This window comes from Oncorhynchus keta, chromosome 1 (assembly GCF_023373465.1).
Source record: "Oncorhynchus keta strain PuntledgeMale-10-30-2019 chromosome 1, Oket_V2, whole genome shotgun sequence".
NCBI classification, from domain to species: Eukaryota; Metazoa; Chordata; class Actinopteri; order Salmoniformes; family Salmonidae; genus Oncorhynchus; species Oncorhynchus keta.
In genome coordinates, this window is record NC_068421.1 from 45,848,976 (window position 1) to 45,864,290 (window position 15,315).

Below are 15,315 nucleotides of genomic sequence, written 5' to 3' on the forward strand. Positions count from 1 at the left end.
GCTGTCACCATCTAAAATAAGAACTGTCTTATAAATTAGGGTTATTTCATTAATTGTGATCGGACCCATCTACGTGAAGCTTGCCACAATGAGGATTAACCACAATAGTGGACTTTGCGGTTAGCCTTCAAAATAAAAAGTATGGCATAGGTCTACTATCTGTATTAATTTGCACCGCAGTCAATTACATACTTTATTTTGAAGGTAAACACAAATTCCACTATTGTGCCGAATTCTTATTGTTGCTAGCCTTGGGCGACAGGGTAAGTCGCTGGCTAGCTATTTATTTACATGAACTGAAGTTCAATTTCAATAGGCGAACAACAAGTGGCAACCTAGCTAATACTTGATTCCTAAATTATTGTTAAGAATAATGAAAATGACTGCAGTGTCTACTGGTTATTGTTTTCAGGCTGGTTGTATTGGTGCTAGCAAGGTACCAAGCTAAAGATATCTACCCCAGAAGTTGCGTTTATTACCAACGCGGTATTGTAAACACATCGTTCGTGGCCAGTGTTTGCAGACTTTTTTGTACAGCTTTGACAGTGCTACTGTATATTTTTTTGACATGCAAAAACCCAAAACGGCATTCCATAGTATGCATGTCTTGAAGCTAATAGCAGTGACGCTATTACTGTGCAACTCTGGTGGGGCAACATTTGAAAAATAGTGCACTTGGTAGTGTGTACTGGTGCTCGACCAGTCGGCGAAAGCCAACATCACCCACGACAGAACGGTTGATTGTAAAGCGCCAATGAATTCCATTATCTTGGCTTTAACATCGGCTTTAAACCAGACATCGGCCGATACTGATATGTTTACCGATATATTGCACATCCCTAGTAGCTAGTATTGACTTAAATCACAATGGATTAGCTAGTTTCTACAAAACAGCTGCCTGGGTTACCTGCCGAGTTTGGTGTCTTTAGCCAGCTAGTTAACTAGTCTTTAGCCAGCTATGTTGTGCTAGCTAGCGAATATGCTTACTGTAGCTAGCTAGCTAAACATTTGGCTATGGACTGGCACTGGCCGTATGGGACTATGCGTAGGAATTATATTGTTTCTTTGTCATCTTGCTGTGTAGTCATCTAGTTGTAGCCATCTGTGAGAACACAAAAGAGTGACTGCAGACACCATTCAGACGTGGTAAATACTGTCACCAGGCAAACATTTGACAAGACTACAGGTGTGTCTGAGCTTCAACTGGCAAGACTTCCCTGGCATTAGTTAGTTTTGATTTGCTGTAGTTTGAGCATCCAAGTCAGGAAACGAGTCTTCCACTGAAGTAAGACATGCAATGTTCTGTCGATGAAGCTTTCATTTAAAAATGAAAGTTCCTAAACCAGTCAGGTTAAAACAGAGAGCTGACAGTCCTAAGTAGCCAAAACAACAATTATATGCCTAGCCCTGTGGGAGTACAATGCTTTGAGTGGGGCTACTTCTTCTTGGTCTCTGAAACCACAGCACAGACATGTGAAGACTTGACACATTGGCAATGCTGCCTTTCCTCCATATCCTTCTCTCCATTGTTGCGATCCTGTCTTTTGTGAAGTGAAAGTAATGTTGGGCCCTGCGGCACTTCTTTGCAAATAAAGAGATTGCAACGTGTCCACTACCATCAGCATCAAAGTGAGATGTGTGTTGGTGGTGGACCCCCACCCCTGGGCTCCTACCCCACCCCCTTTCCACCACCAGCCCTGGGGTATTGCCTGGATATATCTTAATCTCCCAGTCTCTCTCGCTCTGCTGGCCCAACATCTTACTGCTGAGAAAATACTAGGCTACGTGATTACAGAAAAACACTGGGAGCAGATGGCATACTATTTTCTCCACTCCTTACTTTCATTTGTTCCACTAACTTGATGGATAAAGCGGTTGTTTTTCCAGTGCAGTAGGCACTAGGTAGCAGCAGCATTTATTTTTCCTGTAGCCTATGAGCTCCACTAGCCTAACTCTAGGTAAGAAAGTGATCTAACTGAAGGGATGGGCTGTGATTAAAATATTGGGTTCTGACTTGAAGAGAATGACTCACCGTCGTCTGAGAAAATATAATTCCATTAGGTGGCTTTTGAGTTACCAGGTACGTCTTTAGGGACTGTCAAAGAAAAGGCTGGCACTAACACAACCAGCCAAATGCACTTAATATTATCTATCAGACTACACAGAAGCACTAGATTGAACTTCACTCAACTTTCTAGAGTTGTCCTCTTTAGTTAAATACAATCAACATTTCACTCGGCTGTGGGAATTGTGATCCAATCCACACAATATTGGCCAATTTCAATGTAACATACCGTAACCAAAACAAAGTACGCAAGAGATTTTCTTATAGGCAGAGAGCATTGGAGTAGGATTCTATTGCATTGACAGACATGAATCAGGCCCATACCCTAGACAAACGTGCAACAAAACCAATCAAAGCTGCTATTTTCCTTTATGCAAAAAGACATTGCCATTCACTTTGAACTAGACTATGGCTACAGTATAGCGCTTGCGAGTAGATGCTCGCTTAGAGATCAAAGTGAGAGCTGGTGCAACGTGCACATTTGTTCATATAATTTGCTAGTTGGTGAGTTATTGTCCCAGTTATAGCTAATTTCTAGTCAACAATGGGGGAGTGGTTGCTTCCAACAAGCCATCTTGTGTCTTAAAAAGGGCAGTGTAGTATTTTGAGACATCTTAAATAAACTAAGTCACCAATAGGCAGAGCGTAGCGTAAATTGGCAGATTTCCTGTAATAAACGGTATGGGAATAATAATGCATTTTATTTTGTAAAGTTTCTTGCATCAAACATTTTCAATCATCTCCTTGTCTGAAAGACAAGTGGATAAACAGGTTAATGTCAAGCACTGCATGTATTTTTTATTTTTTAAAGTCACATGGAAAGTGCTTTCGGAAAGTATTCAGACCACTTGAGGGTATCCACATTTTGTTACGATGCAGCCTTATTCTAAAATTGATTAAAAAATATATAATTATCCTCAGCAATCTACACAATATACCCCATAATGACAAAGCAAACAGGTTTTTAGAAATTGTTGCAACTGTTTTAAACATAAACACCTTATTTACATAAGTATTCAGACCCTTCGCTATGAGACTCGAAAATGAGCTCAGGTGCATCCTGTTTCCATTGATCATCCTTGAGATGTTTATACAACTTGATGACTGGAGTCCACCTGTGGTATATCCAATTGATTGGACATGTTTTGGAAAGGCACACACACCTGTCTATATAAGTTCACACAGTTGACAGCGCATGACACAGCAAAAACCAAGTAATGAGGTCGAAGGAATTGTCCGTAGAGCTCAGAGACACTTGGAGTTTGCCAAAAGGCACCTAAAGACTCTCTAGTCTGATGTAACCAAGATTGAACTATTTGGCCTGAATGCCAAGCGCCACATCTGGAGGAAACCTGGCACCATCCCTACGTTGAAGCATGGTGATGGCAGCATCATGTCGTGGGGATGTTATTCAGCTGCAGGAACTGGAAGACAAGTCAGGATCAAGGGAAAGATGAACGGAGCAAAGTACAGAGAGATCCTTGATGAAAACCTGCTCCAGAGCGCTCAGGACCTCAGACTGTTGCAACCGTTCACCTTCCAACAGGACAACGACACTAAGCACACAGCCAAGACAACGCAGGAGTGGCTCTGGAGAGACCTGAAAATAGTTGTGCAGCAACACTCCCCATCCAACCTGACAAAGCTTGAGAGGATCTGCAGAGAATAATTGGCGAAACTCCCCAAATTCAGGTGTGACAAGATTGTAGCGAATTACCCAAGAAGACTCACGGCTGTAATAGCTGCCAAATGTGTTTCAACAAAGTACCGAGTGGAGGGTCTGAATACTTATGTAAAATTGATATTTCAGTGTTTTCTTTTTTTGCTTTGTCATTATGGGGTAATGTTTGTAGATGAGGAAAAAATATATATTTAATAAACTTTAGAATAAGGCTGTAACCTAACACAATGTGGAAAAAGTCCAGGGATCTGAATACTTTCCGAAGGCACTGTAGGTCTACACTAAACGCCACACATTGGCTGCTACTGTAGGCTGAATAATAGAACAGCTATTTCCATGTTAAAATGTTACGGGATGCATTTTCTCCATTGTTTTTATTATGGTAGGCCACTCTGGTAGGCCTAAATTATGATCAAATAGACACAGTAGTCTACTTGCCCACTTAAAACTAACTTAAAGCAGTCACAGCCTTAGTGTTCACAGTAAACGCACACCAGAAATTGCACAGAATTTTGACATCATTCAAGTTTGCGCTCAGCAGACCTGAAATTTGCTCAGTGCTTGAACATAGATTGCATTTATTTCATTCCTCAACATTACAGTAATCTTTTGTGTATTTCATCCCTCTAGAGCTGCTGGGGAGGGTGATAGGGACTGAGTTTGCAGTGGTATGAGAGCTGGTGTGTGCCTGCCAAAGTGACAGCAAGGTGTGAGGAAAGCCCTCCATTTACACCCCAGTGAGAGACTAAGTTGATCTACAATGACCCTCCAAGGCAATTAAACCCACAGGAAATCAGGTGCTCAACCCAACGTTAGGGAAGGGCAGTGAGAGAGCAGACTGGATTATTATGACTTAATAAAACAGGCTGAATTATGATTTTTAATTCAACTCAAGAAACAGATTCATTATGAGGTTTTTAGGCACCCTGAGAACCATGACAGAGGAAGAGGATTAGGAAACAAGAGTAAAAGAACGATGTAGGAGTTTAGAGTGAACAGGTGGGACCTCTGGGACGGCCATGTTGTGTCACTGGCCATCGACATAACAATCCATCAGGAGAATGAAAGGCCCATGATGGTGAGACGGCACACACCAGAGTCTGTCCAGTAATTCCATCTGACTCAGCGCCTATTCCAGGGATAATAAGGATATCCAGCCACAATATCTAGGCTAGCTTGCTAATGCACTGCATACAGTGCATTCAGAAGGTATTCAGACTACATTTTGTTATGTTACAGCCAAATTCTAAAATTGATTAAATAAAAACTATTCCTCATCAATCTACACAATACCCCATAATGACAAGGTAAACAGGTTTTTAGACATTTTTTCAAGTAAAAATAGAAATACCTTATTTACATAAGTAATCAGACCCTTTGCTATGAGACCAGAAATTGAGCTCAGGTGCATCCAGTATCCATTGATCATCCTTGAGATGTTTATACAACTTGGAATCCACCTGTGGTAAATTCAATTGATTGGACATGATTTGGAAAGGCACACACCTGTCTATATAAGGTCCCACAGTTGACAGTGCATATCAGACCAAAAACCAAGCCATTAGGTTGAAGGAATTGTTCGTAGAGCTCAGAGACAAAACTGGGTTTGGCAAAGATCTGGGGAAGGGTACCAAAACATTTCTTCAGCATTGAAGGTCCCCAAGAACACAGTGGCCTCCATTATTCTTAAATGGAAGAAGTTTGGAAACACCAAGAATCTTCCAAGAGCTGGCCGCCCGGCCAAACTGAGCAATCAGGGGAGAAGGGCTTTGATCAGGGAGGTGACCAAGAACCCGATGGTCATTCTGACAGAGGTCTAGTTCCTCTGTGGAGATGGGAGAATGTTCCAGAAGGACAAGCATCTCTGCAGCACTCCACCAAATCAGGCCTTTATTGTAGTGGCCAGACAAAAGCCACTCCTCAGTAAAACGCACATGACAGCCCACTTGGAGTTTGCCAAAAGGCACCTAAAGGACTATCAGACCATGAGAAAAAAGATCCTCTAGTCTGATGAAATTAAGATCGAACTCTTTGGCCTGAATGCAAAGCGTCACGTCTGGAGGAAACCTGGCACCATCTCTACGGTGAAGCATGGTGGTGGCAGTATCATGCGATGGGGATGTTTTTCAGCGGCAGACTAGTCAGGATCGATGAACAGAGCAAAGTACAGAGAGATTCTTGATGAAAACCTGCTCCAGAGCACTCAGGGCTTCAGACTGAGGCGAAGGCTCACCTGCCAACAGGACAACAACCCTAAGCACACAGCCAAGACAATGCAGGCGTGGCTTCGGGACAAGTCTCTAAAAATGTCCTTGAGTGGCCCAGCAAGAGCCCGGACTTGAACACAACCGAACATCTCTGGAGAGACCTGAAAATAGCTGTGCAGCGACGCTCCCCATCTGCAGAGAAGAATGGTGGAACACACTCCCTCACGACGCCAGGACACATCTCTCCGGAGAGACCTGAAAACCTCTTTAGCTGTGCAGGATAAAGTAATCCTTCTCCCCATTTCTGCACTATTGTAAAGTGGCTGTTCCACTGGATGTCATAAGGTGAATGCACCAATTTGTAAGTCGCTCTGGATAAGAGCGTCTGCTAAATGACTTAAATGTAAATGTAAATTAATGGGATTCCCAAATATAGGTGTGCTAAACTTCTAGCGTCAATCCCAAGAAGACTCAAGGCTGTAATCACTGCCAAAGGTGCTTCAACAAAGTTCTGAGTAAAGGGTCTGAATACTTAACGTGAAATGTGATCTGTTTTTTGTTGTTGTATACATTTGCAAAATTGTCTAAAAACCTGTTTTTGCTTTGTCATTATGTGATAGGTTGTGTAGGTTGATGAGGGATATAATAATAAGGCTGTAACATAACAAAATGTCAAAATGCACTGTAGCTTAGAGCAAACCTTGATTTACACAATCAAGCAACAAGGTTTTTTGCTTCAGATGTTCTGGTCTGTAATGTGCAAGCATGTGCTAATAGTAGTGATATTAAGGGGGGGGGTCGATAGTTATATTGTGATATTATTTTGGCCAATATATCAATACTGACTTGTTCTCCACCTCCTTTTAAAATAGTTAGCCAACATGTTTCCAGCACTTTCATTTCCATGACTGATCAAAACATACGTCTCCTTGTTTCTCTGCAAAATCGCAGTATAGAAATGCAATACACATCGTACCAGCATCTAAGAATTGTGATTTTGTATCATGAGGTTCTTGGCAATTCCCAGCTCAAGTAGTAGTACTAGTGAAAAACATGATTTAATATTGACATTTTCCTGGAGTCTTCACTGCACCTCACGAGAACTCCCTTTTTACTTTGACCCCTGCATGCTCAGTTCACACCTGCTGAAAAGAGCTTACTCTGCATGAATATGGACCAATCAGTGGAGAGCACCACTGGCTGCAGAAAAGCCTAATGGCAGGCACCGGCTGCACATTGACCATTCACAAAACAAACATTTCGGAACATGAGCACTAGGCCTAACTCTTGTAACTCAGAAAACCCCCCAAAAAATGATAATTTATTCACTGTTTTCAAAGGGAGCAATGAACACATTCATGTTTTGTTGTCATTTTGTAGGCTTACACAGTTCAAAAATAAACCTGACGTTGCGCACATTACTCAGACACAAACTCACAGAGTCTCATATTGTGTGTCCTAGGCCTTCAACAGCCAGGTAGAACAACAGACCACCCCAGCCTCCCTTCCACTGCCAGACAAGCAGACCTATCGGAGGGCCGGGAGGGAGTGTGGTCCCACCGGTGTGGCCGTTGTGCCCTTACATTGAATAAATTATAATTCCCTTATCCCGGCTGCCAACAGCTGTGCTCCGAAACACCTCTCACTCACATGGCTCTCATATAGATATGTGCAGCTATACATTCTGCCTTATTAGCTAGCAAATAGACCCAAGTTGGCAAAACTGGAAAAGGATTAGTTGGCTAGTCACTAGTACGTGGGCTTGTGCTTGAAAGATTATTTATGAGACCTGTGTTAATTAAGCAATAAGGCCCAAGGGGGTGTGGTCCCCCCTTTGCTGCTATAAACAGCCTCTACTCTTCTGGGAAGGCTTTCCACTAGATGTTAGAACATTGCTGCAGGGATTTGCTTCCATTCAGCCACAAGAGCATTAGTATGGTCAGGCACTGATGTTGGGCAATTAGGCCTAGCTCGCAGTCGGCGTTCCAATTCTTCCTAAAGGTGTTGGATGGGGTTGAGGTCAGGGCTCTGTGCAGGCCAGTCAAGTTCTTCCACAACGATCTCGACAAACCATTTCTGTATGGACCTCGCAAAGTTTGAAGCACAGAATCTAGATTGTCATTGTATGCAGTAGCGTTAAGATTTCTCGTCACAGGTACTAAGGGGCCTAGCCCGAACCATGAAAAACAGCCCCAGATTGTTATTCCTCCTCCACCAAACTTTACTACAGTTGGCACTACGTATTCTGGCAGGTAGCATTCTCCAAACCCAAATGAATCATCACTCCAAGCTTTACACCACTCCAGCCGACATCATTACGCATGGTGAAGTTCCAGACGAATAGTTCTCTTGCTGACGTTGCTTCCAGAGGCAGTTTGGAACTTGTCGTGAGTGTTGCAACCGAGGGCAGACAATTTTTACACGCCATGCGCTTCAGCACTCGGTGGTCCCATTCTGTGAGCTTGTGTGGCCTACCACTTCGAGGCTGAGCAGTTGTTGCTCCTAGATGTTTCCACTTCACAATAACAGCACTTGTGGTGGCATCTTATGACGGTGCCATGCTGAAAGTCACTGAGCTCTTCAGTAAGGCCATTCTACTGCCAGTGTTTGACTGTGGAGTTTGCATAGCCATTCACTCGATTTCATAAACCTGTCAGCAACGGGTGTGGCTGAAATAGCCAAATCTACTAATTTGAAGGGGTGTCCACATTCCCTTGTATATATACTGTGTAGGTTATTAAAAGTCTAAAGTTTGGCTAGATTTGCTGGTGCCTCACTAATATCAGCATCGGTGTGGACATTAGAGGCTGTAGCCAATACGCATAGGCTTCACCTACACTTTGACATGTAGGCTAATTATTTACATACACTTACATTTTTTTTTATACAGAATACCAAGTGTCTTTCAAAGCAATTTAAAAATGGTCAATTTTGGTTAATGGCTTTGGTGCCCTGGCAGATGGCCTTGGTGCCCTGGCAGACTGGGCAGCTCTTGAAGGCCAAATGGCCTTTCCCCTAAAATCACAATTTCAGGCCTGGGTCCCACTGACAGGCATTGTTTATCAGCAATGTCACCACTTCCCGGGAGGGCCTCAGGGGTGTAGGAAAAAAAACGTGGAGATCAGCAAAACTCTATGACAAAGAGCTAACTGCACACACTGACAACACAGTCCCAAGCTGTGCAATGCATACAACTAAAGCCGGCGGACACTACACATTTTAACCCGATCTACGGGCTCCTGATCAGCTCCCGGCGCATTTCTCCAAATGATAGGAAATCGGAGCAAACCCAGAGTAACATGTAATGCCGCAGCCCGTAAAGCACATACCCGGTTTGCGGTTGATGGCTCCAATGGGCTCCCGGGGGCACTTACGTTGTCACGATAATTTGCAAACATTTTGAATATATATTCAGCATCAAAATAAGCCATTATCGCCAAGTATGAGCAGTGCTCAAAGCAAATGCAAAGCATATCCCACCATTAGCCAATCAGAACTATAAAAAAAAGATTCTCATCAATTAACTCACAAGTTCATCACAACAATGGCACCAAGTGTATGGCATACCCTCACATACCCCCTCAATTTGAGCCCTTCACTGACAGATATTTAAGGAGTCCGTGGTGAATGAAGGAATTGGCCAACAAAATCTACTAATAATAGCCTATACTTTTGTCTGTCAAACAAGTAGACCTACCTAGGGCTGTTGAAGAGACAGTATTACCACCACACCAGCAGTCATGGCCGTAGTAAAATTCCACGTGAGTCACGCTGATTTCCTCTGATGCACTCAGGACATGCGTTGGTAATAACCAACTCGCTAACAACCATCAGGTCCTAATGGCCTGGTACTCAAGGCTCTATTGTTCCTCTAACCACTCTGAAATCAATGCAAATGCAATTGAAAATCATATTAAAACACTTATCAAAACTGTAGCATGCTTTTAAAACTCACTGCGATTGATCAATTTGAATAAATTGGTTCAACAGGTTGAAATTGAGTGGAAAACAGTCGTTGTGGATGTTGTTTCAAAGCCTAACAATGAAACGGACAGCACTTTCTAAGGTGATGATTCATTCAAAAAAACAACCATATGCATAGTAGAGCTTATGCATAAACCTAAATATGAGCCCAAGCCTGAAATAAAATAAAAATATTTTCAAAATAATCATTGTATATACAATACACACGGCAGACTTTTTTCTTTCAAAAACGGACTTAATAAGATGTCTGGTACATAATTGATCTAGCCTATAACTCCAAAATGACAAATTCCAGTAATCGCCTTTGAGTGTGGACTGTATTATTATGCATTCAAATGGACTGGTTAGAATGTGCTTACGCTCCAAACTTTCTATTCACGAGTCTGTGAGAGAATGTATATACCTAGGCGATGCTGTTGGTTTAATGATTGTAAGCAGGCCTGCTTACAGAGTTAACCTACAATTACGGTGAATGTATTCGATTTTGAATAGCCTAGTAATAGGGAATTTTTAAATATTTTTAATAAATAGACTGACAATCTTTAGCTACAGAATCTCTCTCACCACCATGCGTGTCCATCTCTTCCCAGAATATCACCTGTCGTGCAGCAGGAGGGTGCATGCTCCTCACACAGTGGTTGAGCATGGAGTGAAATAAGTGGAGTGAGTAGCCTACCTGGCATGATTGAAAAACAAACAGGCGGGAAAGTGGCCTCTGACAAGTATTTTTTCCCCCTGTCCATTTCATAATGGGCTATTGTAAATTCATAACTAATTTTAAATATTAGTAAAGACTAGATTAAATTGAGAATAGTCTGATGGATGAAAATATGATCACTTGAGAAAACAACGTGGTACAGCCTGAGGCAAGGAATAAAGCGCAAGCTTTTTTTGTGACTTCCGCAACTCATCAATTGCCTATAGTCTCATCACGCAGCCCATATACTGTATGTTTTGCTAAAACAATTCTAAAAAGGTTTGTATCACTTACAACTAAAAAGTTGCAAAATAACAAAATCTAGCATATAGGACCAGTTTCAAATGAACAATTTTACACTCAATATAGCCACTCCATGTGTGCACTCCCTCTCATTTTATAGTATATTCTTCTTAGTATAAAATCATGTAAAATAATGGCAAGGGATTTATAAGCAATTTGTAAGTCGCTCTGGATAAGAGCGTCTGCTAAATGACTTAAATGTAAATGTATAAGCAAATCTTGACTGCTAAATGAACAAGCCTACAGCCTATGGCATGGCACATAACCAGATAACATACAGTAAGCCAAGTAACTCATATTCTGCTCTTCTGAAATAGATTTTCTTTATATCATAATGTTTCTTTAGACCTGCCTAAAAGAAATCATGGATGTATTGCGATGGCGTTTATTAAATTGATTCATTAGACTTTTTAAAATTTAAATGTAGGTGTTCCAAATGCACGCATCAGCGGCCTGGAGATGTGACCATGTTAATTACGGTCAATTACTGTGAGACTGGCAGTATTTTGCATGACAATAACCGACTGACCCAATGTCATGACCGCCACTGCCCTACCTCTTACTTCTTAAGAAACAGGTAAACACAAAGCCCTCGTTGATAGTAAAGTCAAATTCAAATTAAGCCTACTTTCAGCAACCATGCACTGTCCATCTCCGATTGATTATGCCCCGGCTGCCACGTCAATGTAATGTATGTAAATGTAAAGTTATGTAAATAACTCAATCTGGTTTATCGTGAGGTCAACAACTCTGCCCATGATTAAGCTATTTATCAATGAAACAGTGTTTATTCAAACCAATTATAGCAGTAGCAAGCTTTCAAAAAGTTTACCTCCGGTAGTTGTCATCTCCACGCTCTCAAACTGAACATCAGTAATCCACGTGCACAGATGATGCGTTCCTTGTATGTACATTGAAATGCCTCCTCAGTTGCTATGATGATTTCCTTACTAGGCCTACACATGCGCAAACATAGCCTGATTCTGGCCCAATTGTCTAATCATAAAGCCACGGAGGTGCTGCCAGGTCTATACTATACCGTTTACTTGGTCACTACCATTTGGCTTGACTGAATCGTTAAATGTGAGAGGTTCTCCGGCGGTTAGAGCCCGTAGAGTGCGCAAAAATCTTGTAGTGTATTTTTGTCTTTAGACAAGGCAAACCATAAACAAAATGCAGCTCACAGAGAGAGGAGTGCTGCACCACAGCGGCAATGTCACTGATCGATAACACCCGCCATTAAACACCTATTTAGTTGCATTATTTTTATTAGACTATAGGCCTAGTTTGAACAAGTAGCATCCTATTCGTTCAAACACCCCATAAGAGTACTCACACCCCATAAGAGTACTCATGTTGGAAACGTAATTTCTCTATTTTGGATAAGATGAATGAAACAGATCCAGTACAGGCTAGCCTACTTGCTGGGTTTATGGTTTGTTGATTTCCTTTCTTGCAGGAAAGTGGACTTCAGATGCAGAGGACAAAATTGCACCATTTCTTCATTTGGTTGTCAGGCCTCTCTAGCTCTAGACACACTATTGACATGATCGTGGTTGATTCACTTGGAACAGCTCAAATTCCATTTTCACTATTTGATGGTACAACAACCTGCTCAAGACCTTTTTGTATTATCTGGTTGTTGGTGTAAAAATCATGTTAAAGGTCTTTTGCCAGTACCAATTTCTGTGGTGTGACAAAGTGGAGAGTTTAGCACAGCACTGGGTTCAGAAAATATATGGGAGGCTAATTGTGCTACTTAAGAACACACCTCAATGAAAAATAATGCTCCGCCTACTGGTTTATCATTTTGAAATGGGTTGTTGGAGTACATATTAAGTAACATTCAGTAATAATACACATTACTTATATACAGCTTAGGCTATTCCATATGGGAGATAGTAAAAGCCTTTAGCTGCCTCCAGAAATGAACAATTGACATAACATGAGAAGAATTGTCACTTGCATGCAGCCGGTGGAAAATTATTAGTGGGCATACCAATCCTTGCAGGCTTTTACAAGACTTGAGAACTTGCAATTTTAGCAAAGCAATTTACAGTCACGCGTGCATATACTTTAAGTTTGGGTGGTCCCGGGAATCGAACCCACAACCCTAGCGTTACAACAACCATGCTCTCTACCAACTGGGCTACAAAAGGACCACATGTCGCCTACACTATCTGATAAAGCAAAAGGTGCATAAGTGCAGGAGCCAAAGGGCATGCTGTCTTCAATGACATTGTGAAGTAGAGTGTTTACTAAATGCCTGGAAAATGTCGTACTTACCTATCAGTGATACTGGACTGTGTGTCGCTCATTGGGCTTCCGTTTCTAGATTTGCTTTGATTTATATCCAATTATCATTTTCCAAAGTATGATAAGAGTCTCTTTGAAGTCCTTCCCTAACATCCGTCTGTGTTGAGATGCTTGAAAAAGATGACATAAAAAAATAAAACATTGAGAGCTGAATCCCCAAATAACAATGTTATGAAAACACCTTAAAATTGTCGGCGATAGACTCCCAGTGAAAAATAAGGTATGGGTATGTCCTAATAATGAATTCAAAACATCAAATGAATAGTTTTGCAATCCTTCGCAGTGGAATGCTACGTATTCAGACAAGCCACTGACAATAATGAAACTTTCGCTGCTGTAACCCTTGAGATAAATTAGTACCTCTAATCACTCCTTGTCTTACGTCGTGCAGCTCTCCACCTTTTCGCAGAAGACACCGTGGTCAGGGATGTTCCTATTGACAATTGTGTTCCGTTGGAAAATATTGATACAGCCTCCACTTTCACTCTGTCTGCATCTATCTCCATGTACGAATCCTTTGACGTCAATCGAAATGGTTCGCATCACACTTGCTTTTGTCAGATGTAAAACCCTATAGGAAATACAACCAGTTAACCTGGCCTGGTGTAATAATAGTCAGACTGTCAACTGTTTTTGTTGTTGAAAGATGTTGAAAATCGAGTCAGTCCCATTTGGTGTTCCCAGACTCCAAGTTTGCCTTTATCCGCGGACGAGCAGCCCCTCGTGACCAGGATAATTTCTAAAAAACTGACAAGTCTGAGTTGAAACCCGTGTTGTGAATTAGCTAACTAGTTAGTAATTATTGAATCAACATAAACTAGGTAATATTCTTAGCTTGATTAGCTAGCAAATACATTCGTTTTTACCCCCCCCCCCCAGCTAGCTATTGCGCTATTTAGCTTGCGAGCCAATGTGCCCGTCTAAATGTGTTCAGTTAGCTTGAACTGAAGCTAGCCAGACTACAACGTTAGCTAGCGGTTAGTTAACGGGACGCCTTTCCCCCAGTCGACTCGAAACGTGTCCGATAAGATACGTTTTCCTTAAAAGTGTTAAGATTGATAGTTAGCAACGAAACAAAGTAAATCGTTGAAATTCAGCCGACTGAATGCATTAGCAGCTACAGTCAATTGCTGCAGAGTCTCGGCTAACAACGGTGGCCAACTACTATACAGCTATATCTAGCAAGGAAAACAGATGAACTCTCTTTCACTAGCTACAAAACTTTGCTTCGTGTGCTCCGACAATCCTGGATGTCATTCCCAAACAAACGAAATCACAAAAACACGCTGTCCAACAAATGTACAAGGTGCCCCATCGAATATGAAGTCCATACGAGCTAAGGAATCGTTTCTTGTATATCTCATTCGGGGTTGCAAACATCCACAAAACTTAACGGAGCGCATTTTTCATTGACTCCATGTTTCCAGAATTTAAACAATTTGAAGTTGTTTCTCTGCAGAATTCCGTTGGATGTATACGCTATGCTAACAAGGTTAGAGCTAGCTAGCAAACTAATTTTCTCATTCACAAAACAAAAACCACCGAGTCGGTTATCACTTTAGAATAATGTGATTATTAGAACGTGTTTCCAGATATGTTATTGAGGAGAAAATAAATGACTTTCTACAATTTTCCAAAATTTCAGGATAACTACGCCCTGACCAACAGCTCCCAATATGCGTCTGTCTACTTCCGCCGGGAGAAAAATAAAAAATATAATTTCCAGACTTTCATTAAAAAATAATAATAAAACATACGTCTTATTCATTGTGGTGTCTGATTGGATGTCCTTGGCAGATGGGATAAAAATAAAAACCTGGCCAGACTTTTAATTAAAAATAATAATAATAATAATATTCCTCTTTTGCCTTGTTCATTATGGTGTCTGATTGGATGTCCTTGAGGTTACAAATGTATATTATGTAGGCCAAATTTATGTTGAACATTATCATTGTTATTATTGGCCATTATGATTATCACATTGATATTCTACAACACCATCTTATATTCCCCTCATTGTGTTTACTTATTTATTCCTGTGTTATACCACTTCTAAAACTTG

At 41.3% G+C, this 15,315-nt stretch overlaps 1 protein-coding gene across 5 annotated transcripts in view; it reads right to left on the reverse strand.

The window, feature by feature from the left end:
• The window catches only part of LOC118386350 (rho guanine nucleotide exchange factor 12-like), a 66,123-nt gene extending 51,179 nt beyond the window's left edge, over positions 1-14,944 (reverse strand). For all 5 annotated transcript variants that reach the window (XM_035774074.2, XM_035774056.2, XM_035774066.2 and 2 more), the window contains exons 1-2: positions 13,614-14,944; positions 13,224-13,363 (exon numbers count right to left, since the gene is read on the reverse strand). In XM_035774074.2, coding sequence (XP_035629967.1) covers positions 13,224-13,255 — 32 coding nt within the window. In that variant the 5' untranslated portion in view covers positions 13,256-13,363; positions 13,614-14,944. The remainder of the gene's footprint in view (positions 1-13,223; positions 13,364-13,613) is intronic.
• Between the last annotated feature and the right edge of the window lie 371 nt (positions 14,945-15,315).